This window comes from Clinocottus analis, unplaced genomic scaffold, assembly GCF_023055335.1.
Source record: "Clinocottus analis isolate CAN_PGR_092001 unplaced genomic scaffold, fCliAna1.0.p SCAF_2, whole genome shotgun sequence".
Classification (NCBI taxonomy): domain Eukaryota; kingdom Metazoa; phylum Chordata; class Actinopteri; order Perciformes; family Cottidae; genus Clinocottus; species Clinocottus analis.
The window spans coordinates 24,280,412-24,302,502 of NW_027175931.1; the positions used below are offsets into that span (position 1 = coordinate 24,280,412).

General features: G+C 47.7%; 3 protein-coding genes across 6 annotated transcripts; 1 reads left to right on the top strand and 2 right to left on the bottom strand.

The window, feature by feature from the left end:
* Position 1: 1 nt before the first annotated feature.
* LOC137790636 (general transcription and DNA repair factor IIH helicase subunit XPD-like) lies at positions 2-2,909 on the bottom strand. The gene is made up of 6 exons (XM_068585047.1): positions 2,874-2,909; positions 2,647-2,719; positions 2,467-2,537; positions 2,046-2,189; positions 1,822-1,965; positions 2-569 (listed from the first exon to the last, which is right to left on the bottom strand). Exons 1-6 carry the CDS (start codon positions 2,895-2,897, stop codon positions 477-479), a joined length of 549 nt encoding a protein of 182 aa, XP_068441148.1. The 5' UTR covers positions 2,898-2,909; the 3' UTR covers positions 2-476.
* Positions 2,910-4,298: 1,389 nt separating this feature from the next.
* LOC137790300 (kinesin light chain 2-like) lies at positions 4,299-9,592 on the top strand. Its single transcript, XM_068584397.1, has 8 exons — positions 4,299-4,429; positions 5,182-5,269; positions 5,403-5,504; positions 5,623-5,796; positions 6,076-6,175; positions 7,137-7,317; positions 7,506-7,572; positions 8,004-9,592. Exons 1-8 carry the CDS (start codon positions 4,299-4,301, stop codon positions 8,085-8,087), a joined length of 927 nt encoding a protein of 308 aa, XP_068440498.1. The 3' UTR covers positions 8,088-9,592.
* A 1-nt stretch (position 9,593) lies between these two features.
* On the bottom strand, positions 9,594-21,436 carry ercc2 (excision repair cross-complementation group 2). Of its 4 annotated transcripts, XM_068585039.1 has the most exons (23): positions 21,153-21,428; positions 20,659-20,758; positions 20,203-20,280; positions 20,027-20,089; positions 19,778-19,891; positions 19,456-19,572; positions 18,861-18,977; positions 18,502-18,625; positions 17,603-17,699; positions 16,515-16,648; positions 15,787-15,955; positions 14,344-14,462; positions 14,022-14,091; positions 13,759-13,828; positions 13,368-13,469; positions 12,921-12,984; positions 12,705-12,826; positions 12,521-12,613; positions 12,294-12,366; positions 12,114-12,184; positions 11,693-11,836; positions 11,469-11,612; positions 9,594-10,161 (listed from the first exon to the last, which is right to left on the bottom strand). In XM_068585039.1, exons 1-23 carry the CDS (start codon positions 21,155-21,157, stop codon positions 10,069-10,071), a joined length of 2,283 nt encoding a protein of 760 aa, XP_068441140.1. In that variant the 5' UTR covers positions 21,158-21,428; the 3' UTR covers positions 9,594-10,068. The 4 variants fall into 4 exon arrangements, 3 of the variants coding, with proteins under 3 accessions (XP_068441140.1, XP_068441141.1, XP_068441142.1); XM_068585040.1 differs by lacking the exon at positions 12,114-12,184 and having other exon boundaries at positions 12,267-12,366; positions 21,153-21,430; XM_068585041.1 differs by lacking the exon at positions 12,114-12,184 and having other exon boundaries at positions 21,153-21,429.
* Between the last annotated feature and the right edge of the window lie 655 nt (positions 21,437-22,091).

The window sequence follows — 22,091 nt, forward strand, 5'->3', positions numbered from 1 at the left end:
CAAACATGTATATTCCAACTTCCTGGTTGAAAAACAGGTAAAAATATTCAAGTTCAGTATAAAATGTGTCTGTACAGTTGCAAAAGAGTTGTCTCGTCTGTACGACAGACGCCATGTGGAGCAATAATTCCTCTTTAATGATTTCTGTCACTATGTCCTCTCACAGTACAGCTGATCTGTAGGAAACTAACGTAAGACCCGTCTCCATGGAACGGCATGAAATACACCTCAAGAGCTGCGGCGCTAAAACGTCTGCAGGCTGCGTGTGAGACCTGAAGCAGGAAGTGACGACACGCCGATGTTATCCAGTCATTACTGTGACCAGCGGCTGAGCCACGGTCATGTCCCACAAGGAGAAGAAAGAGGTGATGATGATGATGATGTCTACTTTAACGGCCCTGATGGACGCCGCACACGGACTGAAGGTTTGACACAGTTCTCGTGACGGCGCCGTCACAGGTGTGTTCAGGACGCCTTCAGGTCTGCTGAGCGATCTGACTGATTTTCTTCAGCATCTCCTCCGACTCCAGCTGCTCCAGAGTCAACAGAGACAGACCCAGCTGGTCCTCCTGGAGAGAGAACGTCAGGATACGAGAAGGTGAACAAACTGCTGGACAACGTCCCGTCGCCTTGATACATCACACTCAAATAAAATACAGTTTGAAGATATTACTGGTTCAAAGCAGGCTGCTTGCTTTGCACTAGAATCTCTACTGTGCAGCTGCAACCAGCCAAGAGGCAACCAGCCACGTTGCAACGTGACCATTCTGTCACATCTTACCGGCCACGTCGCAACCGGCCGCAACTGGCCACGTCGCAACCGGCCACGTCGCAACCGGCCACGTCGCAACCCGTCGCAACCCGTCCACGTCGCAACCGGCCACGTCGCAACCGGCCGCAACCGGCCACGTCGCAACCGGCCACGTCGCAACCGGCCGCAACCGGCCACGTCGCAACCGGCCGCAACCCGTCGCAACCGGCCACGTCGCAACCGGCCACGTCGCAACCCGTCGCAACCGGCCACGTCGCAACCCGTCGCAACCGGCCACGTCGCAACCGGCCACGTCGCAACCGGCCACGTCGCAACCGGCCACGTCGCAACCGGCCACGTCGCAACCGGCCGCAACCGGCCACGTCGCAACCGGTCGCAACCGGCCACGTCGCAACCGGCCGCAACCGGCCACGTCGCAACCCGTCGCAACCGGCCACAACCGGCCACGTCGCAACCGGCCGCAACCGGCCGCAACCGGCCACGTCGCAACCGGCCGCAACCGGCCACGTCGCAACCGGCCGCAACCGGCCACGTCGCAACCGGCCGCAACCGGCCACGTCGCAACCGGCCGCAACCGGCCACGTCGCAACCGGCCACGTCGCAACCCGTCGCAACCGGCCACGTCGCAACCGGCCACGTCGCAACCCGTCGCAACCGGCCACGTCGCAACCGGCCACGTCGCGACCGGTCGCAACCGGCCACGTCGCGACCGGTCGCAACCGGCCACGGCGCAACCGGCCGCAACGTCGCAGTTGGACCATCAAAGTCTATTTACTCGAGTCAACATGGATGTTTGGAAGAAATTCCCTCGTGGCGTTTCTTAGATATCACATTAAGGAGGGAGGAACGGACACGAGGTCACAGTGACCTTGACCTTCGACCCCTAAAATCCTATCAATTATTTTCATAGAAAAACTCACAGAAGCGGAAACGCTGATTGTGCCGTAAAATTATCACTGAGATTTGAAGAAAAGATCGTCACTATCACGAGGTAATTAAATTGAAACGTCTAACATTTCTCTTATGAGATAGCCCAGCAGGTGGCTCACCTGTCTGAACGGCTGAGCCATCTGTCTCAGGAAGTGCTTGGACAGCTGCACGGTCTCGTCCACGGTGAGGTTCAGGCTGCCGTCGCTGATGTGTTCCTGGATCCAGCGAGGAAGCTTCCCACGCTTGTCCGCTCGGGCGTAGCGCTGCGGACGGGAGAGGAAGTCGTCTCACTGGATGAAGTCACAGCTCAAAGCCGGACCATCGGCCGGAGGACGTCACGTACCTTGTCTGCAAAGACCATGATGCCGTAGTCCGTCTTTCCCCGGATGACTCGGCCCACGCACTGAGCGGCGTGACGCATGGCGTCGAACGTTAGGAAGTCGTTCTCTTTGATCTGAAATTGATCGCGAAGATACTCCAGACGAGCCTGAGACACCAGGAGAGAGAGCGTGAAGCTGCGTGACGGTCAAGACTGAGAAAACGTTTAAATAGAGAATATTTTTGGGGGCAATATGATATAGTGAAGACATACGTGTGTGAAGTCACTAATTCAGTTCTCCCTTTCTAATAGACACATTCAAATTCAGACTTCCTACACAGTGTGTTTCTCATCTATAAAGTGTGAAGCGTTGAGGTGTTGCTGAAGGTCCGTGTGGACTCGTGACTTGACAGCAGAGTCTCGTGACGGGAGCGAGCGTTCTGACCTTCAGGATGCGGCTCTGCGTGTAAACATAAGGAACTCCAAACATGATGACCGCCCGGCCAAAATGGTGCACTGAACAGGGACCAGAACCACATTGAACGTTGTGTTATTTATCACGCAAACTGCCTTCCACCAGACCGCAGCTCATACTGACTGAATGTGTGGCGATGTGGTCGCGTACCAAAGTCTATCCCCTCCGACACCTTCCCCCGGGCCACCGACAGCAGGATGGCTCCCCGGCCGTTCTCACACGCCTGAGGAGACGAAGAGGTCCGATGAAGACGATGAAACATTACCATGACTTTGCTTTTTGCTGCAACTTTGTTTTAAAATCAATGAATCATGAAAGCAATGTTTCACATGTCAGTGTGGAGAGTTAATAAGTATGGGAGGTGGCGGGTCTCTGACCTCCTGGTATTTCTCCAGGGCCATGCTGGTCTCTGCAGCATCTGGAGTCTCTATGAAGATCAGCTTGTTCCTCTGGATGTTCTCCAGGATCCCCTGCAGACACCGAGGAGCGCAACATGAACCGTATTCATCAACATTTGATGACATGATCTGGTTCTGAGGACCCGTCTTTAAACACACCGACCTGTTCATACCAGGACGCCACGATGTTCTCCATGTACACGTAGCTGGTGAAGAACGCCACGATGCCGTCGGGGACGATCGCCGACATCTCCAGGAGCAGGTTGCCGTAGTTACGAATCACAGCTGGAGGCAAAGAAAAAGACAAATCGACGATGTTTCATTTGAACAAGATGCAACTCCCACAAATCATAGTTTTGTTTCCTCCGTCGGTGCCGTGCGGCTGAAATAAAGATCTCCACTCACCGAAGTCTTCTCTGGTCTCAAACTTTGAGCTCAGGGTCACCTGATCGTTTCCCCTGCCGACGATCTGAGAGACACACAACGTCACTGTTCATGTACACACACACACACACACACAACGTCACCACTTCACTGTTCATGTACACACAGGTACATATGTAGTTATTTACCTAGATGTATGGTATACAAGTGTTACATATAGACAGTAGTAATATTACATATAGACAGTAGTAATATTACATATAGACAGTAGTAATATTACATATAGACCATAATATTAGAGTATTATATATAGACAGTAGTAATATTAGAGTATTAAAAGGGTTTGAATACTGTCGAGGTTTCTGTGTTTTTATGTCACAGCTCGTTGAATGTGTGTGTGTGTGTGTGTGTGTGTTTTTGACCTTTTTGACATTTTGTGAGTAGAACTTTATTCTTTCATTGAACAACGAAAACATGAACGTTGAATTAAAAAAAGGTGTATTCCATATGATCACCACTCGCCAACACAAATTTCTTTCTTTAGGGTTTTTCCTGAATCCTTTCAGGTCTAAATGTTTTCTTCCTGGACCTACATGAACTAGTTCAGTTCATAGTCCATAATTCAAAATTTGAACTAAGTTCACAGCTCCAAAAAATGAACGAGTTCAGTTATTTTGTTCAATATGTTGCAGCTGTAATTTAAATCTCTGGCTGCAGTACCGCTCTTGGCCTCTACACAACTCGGCGCTCTCACACTCTCCAAAGGGCTGAAACGTTCAGACGCAACACTGATGACAAAGACGTTAAAAACACAACGTTTTATGTTTATGTTTCTGCATTCAGGGTCCAGCTGAGCAACATCGTCTTGTTCTCAACTACATTTAAGTTCCCTGTTTTATGCTTTTGCAAAAAAACTTCCCGTGGAAATTTACCGTTAACTTTCCGCCCCTTTGCAACCCGAATTGAAGCTGAGAACCGTTTGCTCAACGGCGGCATCTGAACGAGGAAATGAAAACCATCATGTGCAGCGCTCAGGCCTGGAAACGCCTTATTTTAATGTCTCAACAGGCTTTGGAAGACCTGGAGAAGTCCTCAGGCCACACCCACCCGGACGTGGCCACCATGCTGAACATACTGGCGCTGGTTTACAGGTGAGACCAGGCTGGTTTTACTTTATGGGATGTACAGCACGCCTCCACCACGTCTGTGCACAGGAAGTCTGTGTTTCACTCTGATTTACTGACATTGTCCTCGTTAGGATGTCAAGGCTCTGCGTAACATCCGTTTGTATTAAAATGATTTCACTTTAAATGTTTATTATATCATGAAGGACTATTTATGTCGACATGATACTTGCTCTGCGCCGGCTGTGGAGCGAGATGAGCGTCCTGAATTGGCAAAATACTTTCAAAACTGTCATTCATAATTGCCAACGCGGCCTCCATAACTCTCAGCCGGGAAAGAGGCAGAATAATAACCTAAAATAAAAAAATATGACCCAAAATCACAGGATGGACCGACGTGACCGTGTGTTTGGCAAAATATATAATACAATTATATTGTTTATTATATTCTCAAATAAAACATAATAGTTTGTGGTGTAACAGTTGGAAAGTTTGTGAAAAGCAGAAGTGACAAACTAATATATAGTTTTGGTATTGATCGATATTGATAATTAATTCATGAACCTTGTTAGCTGAAGTTTGAGGTAATTGAGGAAGTACAATGTTTTGTATCATAACTACAAACGTTTATGATCACAGGAATATAAACAGCTTTCATAAGCTTAGAGCTCGCTATGGAGTAAAATGAGTGGACATAAAAACACGATTCAACGAAACAGAGTTTTCTATGAAACGTTTGACTCGAGGGGACAAACAGTGTGACGTGTTTTATTCCCCAGAGATCAGAACAAATACAAAGAAGCCGCCAACCTGCTGAACGACGCGTTGGCCATCAGAGAGAAAACTCTGGGAATCGACCACCCGGCTGTAAGTTCTCACTGAACTAAAGTCTCGATGTGTGAGACTCTGTTGACAATAACCCCCACACATAAAGTATATTTAAGCTTTTAATGAATCAGACTGGGTGTGTAATGTGCATTGTGCGTTTGTGTTGTTTCAGGTGGCAGCGACGCTCAACAACCTGGCAGTGCTTTATGGGAAAAGAGGGAAATACAAGGAAGCAGAGCCGCTGTGTAAAAGAGCTCTGGAGATCCGAGAGAAAGTGAGAGAATTCACACATTTGTATCACGAAACCCATGAAAAAAACCCTTGTTGTTGATAGAATAATGCATTTCCCGTCCTCAGCGTGTGTGTTGCGTGTGTATGCCCCGCCCCCTCAGGTTCTGGGTACTGACCACCCGGACGTGGCCAAGCAGCTGAACAACCTGGCTCTGCTGTGCCAGAACCAGGGGAAGTACCAGGAGGTGGAGCAGTACTACGAACGCGCTCTGCACATCTACCAGAGCAAGCTGGGCCCGGACGACGCCAACGTGGCCAAGACCAAGAACAACCTGGTGAGCGAGACCGCCACCTCGTGTCCGGTTCCTGTCGAATCATTCGGGTCAAGAGTTTCAAACTTTGCATTCATTGAGCCGGCGCCTTCATGCAGAGCAACTTCATTCCACCATGCGGGTTGGACCATCAGACCCGCTGCACGGCCTTCCACACACACTCGTTATGTTTAACATTTATTTTATGGGTTATAAATGTAAACCCTCACTCTTTGTTTGGTCACTTTCTCTCTTGTTTAAATCTTCTCTTTGGTCTTTTCCCTGATTCTGTGTTCTCTGCAGGCGTCGTGCTACCTGAAGCAGGGGAAGTACAGACAAGCTGAATCCCTTTACAAGGAGATTCTGACCAGAGCGCACGAAAAGGAGTTTGGATCTGTAGAAGGTGCAAAACTTATATGAAAGTATATCACATGTCCGCCACCACGAGCTGTATCTGACCTTGTTTTCAATGAAACTCTCGAGAAATGACGTGCGATACGATCTTATTGAGATTTCCAACATTTTGCGATAAACTGAGTATTTCAATAACATATATTGAGATTTATTACCTTTTTATTCATAGCAAACTACACGGTTTGCCACCAGCTGTATCTGATAATATAAAGTCTTCACCGGGTTCATCGGACTTTAATAAATCATTTTCTCTGCCGGTTTTCAATTCGGCGCCATCTAGTGGACTGAAAAAGAAATCGTTAGCAAAATAATTAGTATTTGTATTGTCTGTAATCATGCAGACAATAGAGGGAATGCAGGTCATGAGTTCTCGCTCTCGCTGTACGTGCAAGCGTCCATCCTGACAGACAATAGAGAGATCTGATAGAAGAAGTTGAGGCTCGATGGCTTCACGTTTCACAATTTCAGGTTTTCCAACATCTGCCTCCAGGATGCACAACAGGATGAGGGCGTATGCATCATATTAGTCATTCACAGCTTGATCTTTCTGCAGTTCAGTCTGTGAGCCGCTGCTCTTTCCAGACCTTCAGCAACATCACGTCTGAGTTTACTGAACCAAGCCAGAGATCAGTTGCTCATCAAGTCCCCTTTGACCCTAAAGAAGAAAACTCTTTCCTCATGAGTTAAATGAATGAACATGTTTCATCAGTGACGGGCAGAAAGTTAGTTTAGAATGAAAAGAAGTGCACGATAATGTACGTTTGTGTTGTCTGACCGTGATAATCAAAGGAAAGTCTGATACCTGAGTTCTGTTGTCGACCGTCTGAACCGGCTCTGAGTTCAGATATTCATTCATGACTTCAGGTTTGATGGAAGAGAAGTTGTTTCTGCAATCCGTAGCTCATGCGCTGGTCGGTTGCCGTCTGTCCTTCTGTCCGTCTGTACTGCAGGCGACGGCCGTCCCAGCTGGTCCGGACCGCAGGACGCTGGATCGGGACCGGACGGCCTCGGCAGCCTGAAGCGCAGCGGCTCCTTCACCAAACTCAGAGAGTCGATTCGCAGAAGCAGCGAGAAACTCGTCCGCAAGCTGAGAGGGGTCGGAATGGAGGAAACCACCCCGAGGAATGCTGGGTAATATTCTGTTGCAGGGGCGTTAATCCCCTTTGGGACAACTTTTAGACTGTCGACGTTAAACCGTGTTGTTAGTACTTTTCTTTCCAAATCAGTGAAACTGAGATTGTAGACGTTTTGTGTGTTTAGACGATGACCATTTATGAAATGTATAAAAGGGTTTATGATATTCTGTGTGCTGTTTTCAGAATGAAGAGAGCGAACTCTCTGAATATGTTGAACGTTGGAGCCAGAGAGAGTCAGGACGGAGCCCAGGTGAGCAGACGCTTTCCCATCAATGGGCTGATTCCAACGGATTAATGCAGTGATATATTTTAGTATTTATTAGATGTTATTCTCGAGATGTTTCTGCTCATCTCAATGTAACTTTACTTCCTGTAAATGTATATCTGCCATTAATATTATCAGTCTTGCAGGAAGTATTCAGTACGTCGAAAGAGTTTTAAAAAAGTAATCGTATAGTGTATCAAACATCAAAGTGTTATACTATGTTAATGTTTTATTACATTTGTTAACTACAAGAATTGGACTGCCACAACTCAGCTGACAGCAGCTCTTCAGTTCACCCCGTCACAACGCGTCCTGCACACGTCCTGCACACGTCCTGCACACGTCCTGCACGTGTGTTCACTTCATCCGTTCAGAGGTCTTTGTCACTCGTTCACGTCCGTTGTGTTTCTTTTCAGTCGAGCCGCCTGACGGATGTTCGAGGCCTGAGCTCCAGCACACAGAGCCTGACCAGGAGAGGGTCACTCGGTGGTTCCAGCTAACGCACACACTGCCACACACTCCCACACACTGTCACACACTGTCACACACTGTCACACACTGTCACACACTCCCACACACTGCCACACACTCCCACACACTCTCACACACTGCCACACACTCCCACACACTCCTCACTGCATTAACTGGAAAGATGTTCACAAGTGTGTCTCACACTAGTGGATTCTCCACTTTGAGTCCCCTCTAGAAAATCATGTGATACATAATCAAAACTCTTAATTTATTTACTGTTCCTCATTTAAACAGTTTCCTTGGCTGTTGAAGTGTCTCCAGGAGGAAAGAGTAGAGCAGTGTGGTCACTTCCTGACTCCACTTGGACATTTATTGCACTATAACTTTTCCTTCCTGTTCACTTGAACTTGAATATCATTCCTTCCTGGTTTTAGGTTAGAAACAAGCTCAGAAAGGAAAGAAAATAACGACGTTCGATCGCTTTAAATTGAACTGCTCAGAAGAGTTTGACCTTCACGATGTGCAGGTCACTCTGATATGAGGCCGTCGAATCGATTCCTGAAACAAGTGTTTACTTGAGCCGCGACGGCTTTTTAACAACCCACTTTAAAAAAACATTAAAATATTCTACATTTCTTTTAGCTCACGCTTTCATCCAAAGCGACTCGCGTGTTTGCTCTTTACGTCGTAGACGCAGCAGCGGGGGTCATGTAGGGGTCATTTAGGGGTCAAGTGTTTAAGGCCACAACAAGGAGGACGAGCAGAGCCGGGGATCGGACCACCGGTCCTCTGATTGAACGACGGGCATGCTAACCACCGAGCCTCATTAAAAACACCAGCTGTACAAAATGAACGCGCATACCTGACTTGATGGTATTATTTCTAAAAGATGCACATTTTTAGTTAATAATACATTTTATTTATCGATACGTAATATATATTACGATCAATCAAACTAGGGATGCCTCTTCTGAGTCGAATCACCTTTCTTAATTGGTTTTCTCATGCTGACGGATTTATTTCTAAATAATGTACGAGCCAATCTCTGAAGATTTAAAGTGCTTTTGTGCGATTGGCTCGTTCGCTCCCATGTTGGAAGTAAAATATTAATGTGAGCGCGCTGCTAGGAAATCTTCCTGTAAATGTTACCTGATCCTCGTGGATTTCTTTTCCCCACAAAACTCAAACATTCTGTGTATTCTAACTTTCCAAGGTGGAAAACTACTGATGGTACATTTGCGGTGGTAGAACATGTCACTGCCACTTCATGAAGGGCTGAAACACAGTTTACTGTAGGGACACAGTTACGATGAAGAATGTTACATATAAAACTATGAAATATAGAGAACGTGGACTACACATCTCCTGACGCCGTGTTTATTCTGGTAAATACAAACGCTTCTATTTTATATTTGAAAACTTGAGCTGAAATAAAGTACAAAAATGTGTTAAACTACATTTCTGGTGGAAATATTACTTTTGAATAGTTACTAAAAAGTAACATTGTTCTTGTAAGGTGTGACAGAATGGAATACAAACATGTATATTCCAACTTCCTGGTTGAAAAACAGGTAAAAATATTCAAGTTCAGTATAAAATGTGTCTGTACAGTTGCAAAAGAGTTGTCTCGTCTGTACGACAGACGCCATGTGGAGCAATAATTCCTCTTTAATGATTTCTGTCACTATGTCCTCTCACAGTACAGCTGATCTGTAGGAAACTAACGTAAGACCCGTCTCCATGGAACGGCATGAAATACACCTCAAGAGCTGCGGCGCTAAAACGTCTGCAGGCTGCGTGTGAGACCTGAAGCAGGAAGTGACGACACGCCGATGTTATCCAGTCATTACTGTGACCAGCGGCTGAGCCACGGTCATGTCCCACAAGGAGAAGAAAGAGGTGATGATGATGATGATGTCTACTTTAACGGCCCTGATGGACGCCGCACACGGACTGAAGGTTTGACACAGTTCTCGTGACGGCGCCGTCACAGGTGTGTTCAGGACGCCTTCAGGTCTGCTGAGCGATCTGACTGATTTTCTTCAGCATCTCCTCCGACTCCAGCTGCTCCAGAGTCAACAGAGACAGACCCAGCTGGTCCTCCTGGAGAGAGAACGTCAGGATACGAGAAGGTGATCAAACTGCTGGACAACGTCCCGTCGCCTTGATACATCACACTCAAATAAAATACAGTTTGAAGATATTACTGGTTCAAAGCAGGCTGCTTGCTTTGCACTAGAATCTCTACTGTGCAGCTGCAACCAGCCAAGAGGCAACCAGCCACGTTGCAACGTGACCATTCTGTCACATCTTACCGGCCACGTCGCAACCGGCCGCAACTGGCCACGTCGCAACCGGCCACGTCGCAACCGGCCACGTCGCAACCCGTCGCAACCCGTCCACGTCGCAACCGGCCACGTCGCAACCGGCCGCAACCGGCCACGTCGCAACCGGCCACGTCGCAACCGGCCACGTCGCAACCGGCCGCGTCGCAACCGGCCGCAACCCGTCGCAACCGGCCACGTCGCAACCGGCCACGTCGCAACCCGTCGCAACCGGCCACGTCGCAACCCGTCGCAACCGGCCACGTCGCAACCGGCCACGTCGCAACCGGCCACGTCGCAACCGGCCACGTCGCAACCGGCCACGTCGCAACCGGCCGCAACCGGCCACGTCGCAACCGGTCGCAACCGGCCACGTCGCAACCGGCCGCAACCGGCCACGTCGCAACCCGTCGCAACCGGCCACAACCGGCCACGTCGCAACCGGCCGCAACCGGCCGCAACCGGCCACGTCGCAACCGGCCGCAACCGGCCACGTCGCAACCGGCCGCAACCGGCCACGTCGCAACCGGCCGCAACCGGCCACGTCGCAACCGGCCGCAACCGGCCACGTCGCAACCGGCCACGTCGCAACCCGTCGCAACCGGCCACGTCGCAACCGGCCACGTCGCAACCCGTCGCAACCGGCCACGTCGCAACCGGCCACGTCGCGACCGGTCGCAACCGGCCACGTCGCGACCGGTCGCAACCGGCCACGTCGCGACCGGTCGCAACCGGCCACGTCGCAACCGGTCGCAACCGGCCACGGCGCAACCGGCCGCAACGTCGCAGTTGGACCATCAAAGTCTATTTACTCGAGTCAACATGGATGTTTGGAAGAAATTCCCTCGTGGCGTTTCTTAGATATCACATTAAGGAGGGAGGAACGGACACGAGGTCACAGTGACCTTGACCTTCGACCCCTAAAATCCTATCAATTATTTTCATAGAAAAACTCACAGAAGCGGAAACGCTGATTGTGCCGTAAAATTATCACTGAGATTTGAAGAAAAGATCGTCACTATCACGAGGTAATTAAATTGAAACGTCTAACATTTCTCTTATGAGATAGCCCAGCAGGTGGCTCACCTGTCTGAACGGCTGAGCCATCTGTCTCAGGAAGTGCTTGGACAGCTGCACGGTCTCGTCCACGGTGAGGTTCAGGCTGCCGTCGCTGATGTGTTCCTGGATCCAGCGAGGAAGCTTCCCACGCTTGTCCGCTCGGGCGTAGCGCTGCGGACGGGAGAGGAAGTCGTCTCACTGGATGAAGTCACAGCTCAAAGCCGGACCATCGGCCGGAGGACGTCACGTACCTTGTCTGCAAAGACCATGATGCCGTAGTCCGTCTTTCCCCGGATGACTCGGCCCACGCACTGAGCGGCGTGACGCATGGCGTCGAACGTTAGGAAGTCGTTCTCTTTGATCTGAAATTGATCGCGAAGATACTCCAGACGAGCCTGAGACACCAGGAGAGAGAGCGTGAAGCTGCGTGACGGTCAAGACTGAGAAAACGTTTAAATAGAGAATATTTTTGGGGGCAATATGATATAGTGAAGACATACGTGTGTGAAGTCACTAATTCAGTTCTCCCTTTCTAATAGACACATTCAAATTCAGACTTCCTACACAGTGTGTTTCTCATCTATAAAGTGTGAAGCGTTGAGGTGTTGCTGAAGGTCCGTGTGGACTCGTGACTTGACAGCAGAGTCTCGTGACGGGAGCGAGCGTTCTGACCTTCAGGATGCGGCTCTGCGTGTAAACATAAGGAACTCCAAACATGATGACCGCCCGGCCAAAATGGTGCACTGAACAGGGACCAGAACCACATTGAACGTTGTGTTATTTATCACGCAGACTGCCTTCCACCAGACCGCAGCTCATACTGACTGAATGTGTGGCGATGTGGTCGCGTACCAAAGTCTATCCCCTCCGACACCTTCCCCCGGGCCACCGACAGCAGGATGGCTCCCCGGCCGTTCTCACACGCCTGAGGAGACGAAGAGGTCCGATGAAGACGATGAAACATTACCATGACTTTGCTTTTTGCTGCAACTTTGTTTTAAAATCAATGAATCATGAAAGCAATGTTTCACATGTCAGTGTGGAGAGTTAATAAGTATGGGAGGTGGCGGGTCTCTGACCTCCTGGTATTTCTCCAGGGCCATGCTGGTCTCTGCAGCATCCGGAGTCTCTATGAAGATCAGCTTGTTCCTCTGGATGTTCTCCAGGATCCCCTGCAGACACCGAGGAGCGCAACATGAACCGTATTCATCAACATTTGATGACATGATCTGGTTCTGAGGACCCGTCTTTAAACACACCGACCTGTTCATACCAGGACGCCACGATGTTCTCCATGTACACGTAGCTGGTGAAGAACGCCACGATGCCGTCGGGGACGATCGCCGACATCTCCAGGAGCAGGTTGCCGTAGTTACGAATCACAGCTGGAGGCAAAGAAAAAGACAAATCGACGATGTTTCATTTGAACAAGATGCAACTCCCACAAATCATAGTTTTGAAATAAAGATCTCCACTCACCGAAGTCTTCTCTGGTCTCAAACTTTGAGCTCAGGGTCACCTGATCGTTTCCCCTGCCGACGATCTGAGAGACACACAACGTCACTGTTCATGTACACACACACACACACACACAACGTCACCACTTCACTGTTCATGTACACACAGGTACATATGTAGTTATTTACCTAGATGTATGGTATACAAGTGTTACATATAGACAGTAGTAATATTACATATAGACAGTAGTAATATTACATATAGACAGTAGTAATATTACATATAGACCATAATATTAGAGTATTATATATAGACAGTAGTAATATTAGAGTATTATATATAGACAGTAGTAATATTAGAGTATTAAAAGGGTTTGAATACTGTCGAGGTTTCTGTGTTTTTATGTCACAGCTCGTTGAATGTGTGTGTGTGTGTGTGTGTGTGTGTGTGTGTGTCAGAGTTACACACAAGAGGACAGAGGCAGGTCCGTGCCAGCGTCATGGTGAAGGACGCCATGGTAACAGGGCGGAAGTCGAGGATTCGGGGATAGATGTCCAGAGGAGAGAGAGTCTGCAGAGGAAACAGGAGGTCACATGACAGGAGGTCACATGACAGGAGGTCACATGACAGGAGGTCACCAGGAGGCATCAGTGTGAGGAACACGGCATCCCGACGGCTCATGAAACACAAACACATGCAGGGAACTCTGTCCCCTCTGAAGCCAAGCGAGTCATCACAGAACGACACCAGGTCACCTGGACCGGTTCACACCTGCAGCAATGAAGCCAACTCACCTTTCAACAGATGATATAGAGTTTAAATAGATAACGCTCCTTAATGTTTTGAACTACTAACTTACCCCGGAGGTGATGACGACTGACTGGAACCTTTGAAAAACAGGTTTGATGGCGATAGACGGGTCCATGCAGCTGAGAGAGAACAGAGACAGTCGCACGTTGAGCCACAAGCACCATGAAGGATTCAAACTACAACACACGGTAACAGTAACGGTAACACACGAGCGTCTCGTCTTCATCATAATCAGTGTTCTTGCTCCCCAAAGAGACAATAATCAATGACGCTTCCCGACTTTAAAACCGGGTTCTGTGTCTTTCATCCCACCTGAAGTGCAGCACCGGGTTTGCGATGGTTGGAGTTCTGTCTTCAAACGGCTCAATGATGATGGTGAAACCTTCAGGCGGAGGAAAAAATGACGTTAAAATAGGAAATTAAAGCCAAAAATATTTCTCAACAGAAACCAACAATGATTTATCAGAAACTAAATGTGACTTCTAGCTCAGGTCGCTGCTGCGGCCGTGTGCGTCCAGCGGAGCGTGCAGACAAAACCCGACTGTATCCTGCAGCTCGCAGCAGAGTGAGAGAACGGCCAAATGACTCTCCTGAGATGATGGTCCTCAGAACACAGACACGAGGGTCTTCATACCTTGGCTGTAGGTGCTGACCAGGGTGGCGAAGTTGGAGATGAGCGTGACGGCTGAGAAGTCCGCGATGTCGGCAATCTCCAGAGTTCGCAGCAACGACTGTAACCGCTCCGCACAAAACCTGCAGCGACACGGAGAGAGAAGGTGAGGCAGCGAACGAGGACGCCGCCCGGCCAACGAGGGGAGGAGGAGAGGAACGCAGCGAGACACAAAGAAAACACAAAGAGAGTCACGCAGCGAGACACAAAGAGAGTAACACAAAGAGTCACGCAGCGAGACACAAAGAGTCACGCAGCGAGACACAAAGAGAGTAACACAAAGAGTCACGCAGCGAGACACAAAGAGAGTAACACAAAGAGTAACGCAGCGAGACACAAAGAGTCACGCAGCGAGACACAAAGAGAGTAACACAAAGAGTAACGCAGCGAGACACAAAGAGTCACGCAGCGAGACACAAAGAGTCACGCAGCGAGACACAAAGAGTCACGCAGCGAGACACAAAGAGTCACGCAGCGAGACACAAAGAGAGTAACACAAAGAGTCACGCAGCGAGACACAAAGAGTCACGCAGCGAGACACAAAGAGTCACGCAGCGAGACACAAAGAGAGTAACACAAAGAGTCACGCAGCGAGACACAAAGAGAGTAACACAAAGAGTCACGCAGCGAGACACAAAGAGAGTAACACAAAGAGAGTCACGCAGCGAGACACAAAGAGTCACGCAGCAAGACACAAAGAGTCACGCAGCGAGACACAAAGAGTCACGCAGCGAGACACAAAGAGAGTAACACAAAGAGAGGAATGCAGCGAGACACAAAGAGTAACACAAAGAGAGGAACGCAGTGAGACACAAAGAGTAACGCAGCGAGACACAAAGAGAGTAACGCAGCGAGACACAAAGAGAGTAACACAGCGAGACACAAAGAGTAACACAGCGAGACACAGAGTAACGCAGCGAGACACAGAGTAACGCAGCGAGACACAGAGTAACACAGCGAGACACAAAGAGTCACGCAGCGAGACACAAAGTAACACAGCGAGACACAAAGAGTAACACAGCGAGACACAGAGTAACGCAGCGAGACACAGAGTAACGCAGCGAGACACAAAGAGTCACGCAGCGAGACACAAAGAGAGTAACACAAAGAGTAACGCAGCGAGACACAAAGTAACAAAGAGAGTAACACAGCGAGACACAAAGAGAGTAACACAAAGAGTAACACAGCGAGACACAAAGAGTAACGCAGTGAAACACAAAGAGTGTAACACAAAGAGTAACGCAGCGAGACACAAAGAGAGTAACACAAAGAGAGTAACACAGCGAGACACAAAGAGAGTAACACAAAGAGTAACGCAGCGAGACACAAAGAGTAACGCAGCGAGACAAAGCACACGATCACAAACTTCAGTGACTTCCGTCGTCGTGCGCAGGAGGAGACGCTGACCTGAGCGGCTTGCGGTCGATGCAGACTTTGTCGAAGACGTCCTTGAGGAACTGCGGCGTGCTCTCCTGCACCACGTGATGGACCCTCAGGCGGGACTTCAGATACTCCAGGAAACGTTTCAGGAAACCAACAAAGTGCTCCGCTGTGCGAATGGTGCCAGGGACCGCCTCTGAGAGAGAGACCAGAGAGAAAGAAAGAAAGAAACCAGAGAGACCAGAGAGACCAGAGAGAGCGAGAGACCAGAGCGAGAGAGAGAGAGAGACCAGAGAGAGCGAGAGAGAGAGAGAGCGAGAGACCAGAGTGAGAGACCAGAGCGAGAGAGAGAGCGAGAGAGAGAGCGAGAGAGAGAGCGAGAGACCAGAGCGAGACCAGAGAGAGCGAGAGAGAGAGACCAGAGCGAGAGAGAGAGAGAGAGACCAGAGAGAGCGAGAGAGAGAGACCAGAGAGAGCGAGAGAGACCAGAGAGAGACCAAGAGAGAGACCAAGAGAGAGAGAGAGACCAAGAGAGAGAGAGAGACCAAGAGAGAGAGAGAGACCAAGAGAGAGAGAGAGACCAAGAGAGAGACCAAGAGAGAGAGACCAGAGAGAGACCAGAGAGAGACCAGAGAGAGACCAGAGAGAGACCAGAGAGAGAGAGATTTGTTTTTACTCTGAACATTCACATCAACTCAGCAACAGGATGGAAGATGAAGGTGAATTCATTTGAATTCATGTGAATTAATTTGTACCTTGAAGAATTTCGTCCGGTAACACAGGATTTGAGAGGTAGACGTCCGTCTCTCTGGCAACATTGGCTTCCTTCAGCCCCTCGACTAAGCGACTGTACTCCATCTTCAGCTTGTTGGCGTCCGTCTCCTTTATCCTATCAGACGGCACGGGAGGCGGGGCAAAGAGGACAACAGGAAGTTGATGCACTCTGTCCCAATTCCAACGTTTAATCCTTCTCACTTACAAAGGTTATTATTATTATATTATTATTATTTCTCTTGTACCATGAATAGTATAAAGTACAGGATATGAAGCATATTTAATTTGTGATGCTAAAAAACAAAACGTCTACACAGTAGAGAGGTAAAAAGGTACAGAATGCTGTTCACGCAGGTGTGACAGGTGACATGCGCTGGCAGAAGTCAGCGCTCATCTTTTCTGGTTCATATCGTACGTGCATGAGCAAATAAAAGCCAATAAAAGACGAGAGATGACGTGGACGTCTGGACACGTTTGTGTTGAACGGACGCGATGGGATCAGAACCCAGTGAAGGGAACGAAGGAGTTTAACGTTTCAATACACTCGCTGCTCGGCTTTAATCTGACCAGATGTGTTGTTGCACAGAACCGACTGAGGAGCAGTCACTGGGACTGGTTGGAAAGAATACTTTATTCTTAATATCATCTGTCAATCAAAGACCAGTAGGGAGAAGAATAAAGCTTCTCTGTTGCTCCTCCATCAATAAATCATTTCTATCACTGACGCTACTGTAGCATCCACGCTAACCTCTCCCGCAGCCATTGTTGTTCAGAACGGCCGGTCACGTCTCTGCGTCGCTCTCACGCACCTCGGACCCTGATTGGTCAGTTCAGCCACTTACACAAACTCATTACTTGAAGTCTGCAAGATGGATTTTCTTGTTAGCGGCTTCCCAAAAGCGTGCGACAGGATATGCAAGAACCATAAACCACAAACAGTCCCCGTTATAATAATTCTACTGTTGTCAAACCTTTTCCCTCCTAACCAAGGAAACCGTTCCAGGGAAGAAATGAAACCTCGAGCGTCAGACCGGAGCAGAGACCTGCAGCCGATGTGTGCAGCTCTTACTTTTGGATGGTGCTCTGCAGCGTGTCCACGTTGGTCTGGCAGCGGTCGAGTGTTCGTCTGGTGATGTTCACGCTCATGGAGTCGATGCAGACGTTGTCTGAGGAGACGGCGAGAGGAGAGAAAGATTTAAGCTCCTCCCACCAATCACCTGAGTTTGCCCGTTGATTTGTGATCAATAATCACCATGATTTATAGTCAATTAAGATGGAAAAGGCTGTGCTCAGTCATAAATAATGAGTTATGGAGTTTTCCACGTCTGAGACATGAAGACATGCTGGTACGACGGGCAAAAATATTTTCTGTCTGAGAAAACACGTGATACTAAATGTTACTCTATTATTACATTAAAGTGCACCATTTATTACATTACGTAGTATATTATTACGTGAATATATGTCACACTACTTTCTGTATATATTATATATATATTTCTGTTATGTTGCTATATTAATACAGACAACAATAAGTGTCATATTTAAGCACATAATTCTGCTGTTTACATATGACAGAGCAAATAAAGAGCAATTCAATAAGTCTTGATATTCTTTCTTTCTATCTATCGATCGATCGTGTATGTATGTATTGATCGATACATACATTATTATATTCTATCTATACATTTCCGAATATCAGGTTTTTTAGTAAGGAATGCTTTCACAGACAGGAATTTGCCTTGCAGGAACAAGTTTTAAATTAAAAAGCAATAAAAACAAATACAGAAAAGATACATTTGCAATAAAAATGTGAAAACGACACTGTATTAAAGGAAGAACTGTACAGTTTGGAGCAGGATAAATTATAGGATATAAAGCATCTCTAATAGGACTCTGCAACCGGCGACCACCGTGTCCATTCAAGTGTTTGTCATGTTGCGTAATACATTTATTTTATCTCCTCACCAATATTATGAGCCTCGTCAAACACCACCACAGACCTCTTGGAAAGCTCTTTGGACACCAGGTCGGCTATCTTGGGGTCCAGCAGGTAGTGGTAACTGTACACCACGATGTTGGCGTGCATGAGCTGAGAGGAAATCGAGATGGGAGAGAAAACGGGACAGAGTGAAAGATACAACACCAACCGTTGTGAAGCATCTTCAGCTGTTGGAACATTATTTCACTAAAGAGCAACTTGTGTGCCACCAAACGTTACTCAGTATTTTGGGAAAGACATTACTGGCTCAGAACAATCCTAAGAAAGCTTCTCCTTCTTTTTAATTATTCTAAACATGTTTGCGTTAATGTGTAGTGTGACTTACAGAGTAGCGTGCCAGATAATACGGACACCAGCCTTTCCTCCTGCCGAAGTCCTTCAGGTCGTCGAGGTTGTAGACGCCGGCAGGAAGCGGCACCTGCCGGCCGAGCGCATCGAAATCCTGCGGACACGAACCAGAATGATGGGAGACTGGGTGGCAAGAGCGGCAGACGGACACGTGCAACAGAGCAAGAGGAATCCCATGTCCACAAATGACTAATAAGACTCCTCAATATTCCAATATTTGAGCAGTAACAGGGCATCCAGTAGTGAACAGACTGCATGTGTCTGCTGCAGTGAGGCAATCAGCAGCGACTTCATCACAAACTTAATGCAAAAGAATGTTCAGAAAACACTTTTGTTTGGTAGGAATATTTTTATAATCCACATGTCACGTGATGCAAATGCTGAACAAGCAGAAGGAACTCCAGTTTTCAACCAAACAACACTCATTCACATTGTTAGGCATCATCTGTGAGGGATGTTATTGGGTCACTTATAATGCTTGTACACAAACCTTCCGTCCAGCGGCCTCAACTTGCACTCCAGTTACAAAATACTAGCTGGTCTGAACCAGACGCTTTCAGGTGACTTCTTACCTCATAAAAGCGACACAGAGGCAGGTCGGGGTTGCCGTGGTGTTGTGCTCGGATGTACGACGCCGTCAGCGTGTGGCACTTCCCATCGACCTCTTTACCGAAGCGCAGAGCGCTCACCTGGATAGAAGCAGACCGGAGAGACATGGCGTCCTTTGAGCCAACTCAAGTACCAAGAGCTGCAGTGACTAAGGTTCACTACCATCAGAGGTCTGATCAAAGAGCAACAGAGGGCTTGGTTGTGTGTCTGTAAGAAGACGCTGCAGTCAGCATGTTAGTGTGTTTGTGTCGTGTGCAAATTGTCCGCGGCTGCTGCTGCTCGTACCTCCGGGTGGATGCAGAGGTTTTTTCTGGAGGAGAGGGCGAGAGCCAGGAAGTTGTTGCTCTCTCCAGTTTGTTTGGAATAATACTCCATCAATTTCCGCAGCTCCTCCACGACCTGATCAGACAGCGGATCAAATACATGACACAAGTCATCTCAAGCCTTTTTCTAGATGTTTTTTCTAATGTTGTTGCTGGGATTAAATCTCAGTATTACAATTTGTGTGGATTTCATTGACATTATTACACTCACCTTCTCGATCTCTGGAACTGTTCTGGAGCAGTAGATTAGCTTGGTCACTTCCAAAGGAAAGACCTGAAAAAAGAGAGTGAGAGAGAGAGAGAGAGAGAGAGAGAGAGAGAGAGAGGTGTTCATTATCGGCTGTTGGGAAGCGACAAGAAGTCCCATAAACACGCAGCTAAACTCACCTTTTGGTAGGCGACGATGAGAGACAGCAGAGAGATGGTCTTCCCGGTTCCTGAAGGCATCTCCAGGACTCCATGACCCTGAACAAAAACAGTGACACATGTAAAGTTAACGGTGTGTCGCTGTCAGAACAAAAAATGTACTTTATGTATAAGAAGTATAACTATTTATTGTGCAGTAACATGTCCCCGTTCAGTGTTTTACTTTTATATATGATGTTTCCTGGATTTAATATCCCAACTGCATTGATATATATGTTGCATCTTTACTGCTGTAGATGTTTTTAACTTCCTTTTGTACAGCTGGTTAGTTTAGCCTACAGCCATGCATCATATTCTCATAACTCATCATGTGTTTGTATGTCTGAATATTTCTACACTGTGGTATTTCTACTTTTACTTCAAAGAAAAGTCGCCTGTCAGGCTCCAAAGCTTCCTCTAGGCATGAACACGACCCACCTTGGCATCCAGAGTCCTCTTCAGCTCGAGCATGTAGGAGTACTGCTCCGGGTAGATGTAGTCGTATGGGAAATACACCAGCAGGCCCTCGATGTTGAGCCTAGGATGAAAACAAACAACGGACCTCTGACAAACTGCAGACCGACAACAGAGACGTGCTGCTTCTTTACAACTGTGTGTGTGTGTGTGTGTGTGTGTGTGTGTGTGTGTGTGTGTGTGTGTGTGTGTGTGTGTGTGTGTGTGTGTGTGTGTGTGTGTGTAAGCACTGCTACAACGTGAACGTTTGTGAATGAAGCGAAGCTCCCGTGGGGCTCAATCAGTGTCAGGTGTGAAGTTCCCTGAGCTAATGGACGTCAGCTAGTTTCACGATGTGTGGTCATTATTGATGTAACCATGCGAGCAACAATGCCTGTCGACTATGGCTTGTTTATGCTAGCTTGATTACAGCGATATCAATCGTCTTTCTTCTATATTGTCGAGATAGAAACACTCACTTCATAATTGCAAAACGTGTAGCAGACGCTCCTCTTCTTCCTCCTCTTCTTCTTCTTCTTCTTCTTCTTCTGTCAGAAAACAACAAACACGCTGCTCAGGTATGAACTGACTTCTTCTTCTGCGTTTTCTTCTTCTTCTTCGGTGTTTTTGGCGGTTGGCAAACCAGTTTAGAGGCGCGTTACCGCCCCCTCCTGGACAGGCGCGGGACACCAACGTTCAGAGAAGAAGGCACACAAAGCTCTGGCTCGGGCACCTTTCTTTAAGGCTCTTAAATTCGGAGAAAGTTCGTTTTCTGTGTTCCAGGAGACCAATCCCTCCGTCTGAATACAACCTTCCTCTCAGGTCTCATTACTGGACCATTCTCCCTCCCCGCTCACTTTCTCCAGCCTCCTTTTGTTTTTCTCTCCTTCCTTTGAAGAGTTGGGCTGACTCCTCTCTCACCCACTGAGTCGTTGCCTCCCTCTATCTTCTTTTTCAGCTTCGGGGAGGATAAAATAACCTTTACCTTAACTTACATGAAGGCTGTATGAGTGTGCCAAACCAAGGACAAATCTAGTTTACACAAAATTAAAATGTCATTCTTTGGTATATGGATGTAAAACTACCAGTAACAGACTTCTGTTCAGATATAAATTGTTACTAATTGTTTATTTCCAGGACTGTCTTGTCTATAAGTTTGCAAAGCCAGAACATGATATGTTATGGCCTTCAAAAAACATTAAGAAGTTAAATTAAGATTCTAAAACTGAAGCGCTCATTATTACAAGGAACTCAATGAGCACAACAGGTGCTGACGTGACCACCCGATGGATTCAGTTGTTGCAAAGAAGCAAGTTTCTATTAAAACAAAGCACTTCACAGTCGCAGTGTGTGTTTGAGAGTGGGTGTCTATGTTTGAGAGGAGTAGAAAAGAGGTCAGACTGATGGAAAGACTGATG